Source organism: Cynara cardunculus, unplaced genomic scaffold (genome assembly GCF_001531365.2).
Source record: "Cynara cardunculus var. scolymus isolate 2C unplaced genomic scaffold, CcrdV1 Un_Scaffold_9221, whole genome shotgun sequence".
In the NCBI taxonomy this organism is placed as follows: Eukaryota; Viridiplantae; Streptophyta; class Magnoliopsida; order Asterales; family Asteraceae; genus Cynara; species Cynara cardunculus.
The window spans coordinates 7,843-9,649 of NW_020204791.1; the positions used below are offsets into that span (position 1 = coordinate 7,843).

Sequence of the window (1,807 nt, forward strand, 5' to 3'; positions counted from 1 at the left end):
AAATTATATGCCAACTTTTACCTTATTTCTTCTCAATGCATCACAAACCTCTGATTGAATCCACAATCTGCTTCGGTCCCCAACCTGCTTAGACTCTTCACGAACAATCTCCATTGCCATGCATTGAATCAAGTTATGCATTTGAAGTAACTYAGTGCTGGAAATAGTAATTAATGACCTGTCAACTAGAGTTTTGATACTAGTATCAGCAAAAAAGTCACAACTATCTAGTACACTCGCTGCAAAATCTTTAGTTTCCCCGATAAGGTAACTTGCAATATCAAGAAAGACCCTTTGTTGAATGGAGTCTAATCCGTCAAAACTTAATCGAAGCAATTTTTGTATGTCTGCATTGGGATATGTCCGCAACTTATCCAGTTCGCTTTTCCACACATGTACGGTCTCACCATACAAAAAACAACCCAAAACTTTGAGAGCCAAAGGGTGCCCTTGCACATAATCCACAACTTGGTCAGCAAGCTCGATGAAGTGTTTTGTAGGTTGTTTTTGTCTAAAGGCATACAAGCTAAAGAGCTCAAGAGCTTCGACATCATCTAACAGTTCCATATCATAKATTTCATCCACCTTATGAGCTAGCAACCGTTTGTCCTTGCTTGTGAAAATAATCAAACTTCCCGGAYAAAACCAATTACAAGAACCTGCTAGTGCATCTAACTGTTCTTGATGATCGACACCGTCTACAACAAGTAGGATGCTCCTAGATGCTATCATCTGCTTCATTACCATAATTGCTTGACTGATGTTGGATACCTTCACATCTGCTGTTTTCATGATGTCATTAATAAGTTGCATTACAACCTGAGTTAGTCCATGTCGTTTTGTGGATCCTTGGACATCTTCCAAAAAGCTACATTCCTCAAAGTGGATATACATGAGGTTATATATAGTTTTGGCAAGTGTTGTCTTTCCTATACCACCAACACCACATATTCCAATCATGTGAACCTTACTAGAACCAACAATGTGCAACAAGTTTAGATTATTTAAACGAGCATCCACCCCTACTAGATTTTCACCGATATGTAAGGGTCCAATACATAACTTCTCAAGTATTTCSCTGGAGATACTATCAAYGAGCTTGGACTCATAGCTGTTAACAAAAAAGAACCACAAATGCATAGGTAAGTTTTCATAGAGTTACTAGATTACATATTTCATTATGGGAGAAGATCACCTGCTATACATAATGGCATATGAATTCTTTGTCCCCTTAGTTAATTTGAATGCCAAAAGAGTATCATATCATGCACTAAAGAGTATCATTTACTTACCCATTTACCATGTCTTGGAGATCCCATCCAGATAAATTGCTTGCCGTGAATAAAGCTTTTCTCCATTTATCCACCTCTGTTTTGTTTGAAACTTCATATTTGTCAAATGCTTCTGCAAAGCTCTCAGTTTGTTTCCTCACAACATTAGGCTTAACATCATAAAATATAATCCGAAGCTCATGTTTGTGCTCTCCCAATTGCTTGCACTCGAGGATTTTTACAAGTTCCCTTAAACACCATGTTGAAGAGGCATAGTTTTTGGASAAGATAACTATCAAAAACCTTGATTCTTCAATGGCCTTGTAGAGTTCAGAAGATATCTCTTCTCCTCTTGGCAATTGAGTGTCATCTCTAAAAGCAAGAATTCCCTTTTGCCTGAAATCTTTGAACAAATGATCGATGAAACTTYTACGYATATCTTCACCTCTGAAACTTACAAAGGCATTGTATCTCCATCGATGAGGAACATATGTAATCTCCATTACAAATAATGGAAGCTGTGTGAACATATGGAT

At 37.5% G+C, this 1,807-nt stretch overlaps 1 protein-coding gene across 1 annotated transcript in view; it reads right to left on the bottom strand.

Annotated features, from left to right (window-relative positions):
• The window catches only part of LOC112505241 (TMV resistance protein N-like), a gene marked incomplete at its 3' end in the record, with an annotated part of 8,760 nt that extends 6,986 nt beyond the window's left edge, over positions 1-1,774 (bottom strand). Inside the window, exons 1-2 of the mRNA XM_025109175.1 lie at positions 1,293-1,774; positions 22-1,111 (exon numbers count right to left, since the gene is read on the bottom strand). Of these exons, the coding sequence (XP_024964943.1) occupies positions 22-1,111; positions 1,293-1,774 (1,572 nt within the window). The remainder of the gene's footprint in view (positions 1-21; positions 1,112-1,292) is intronic.
• Positions 1,775-1,807: the final 33 nt, after the last annotated feature.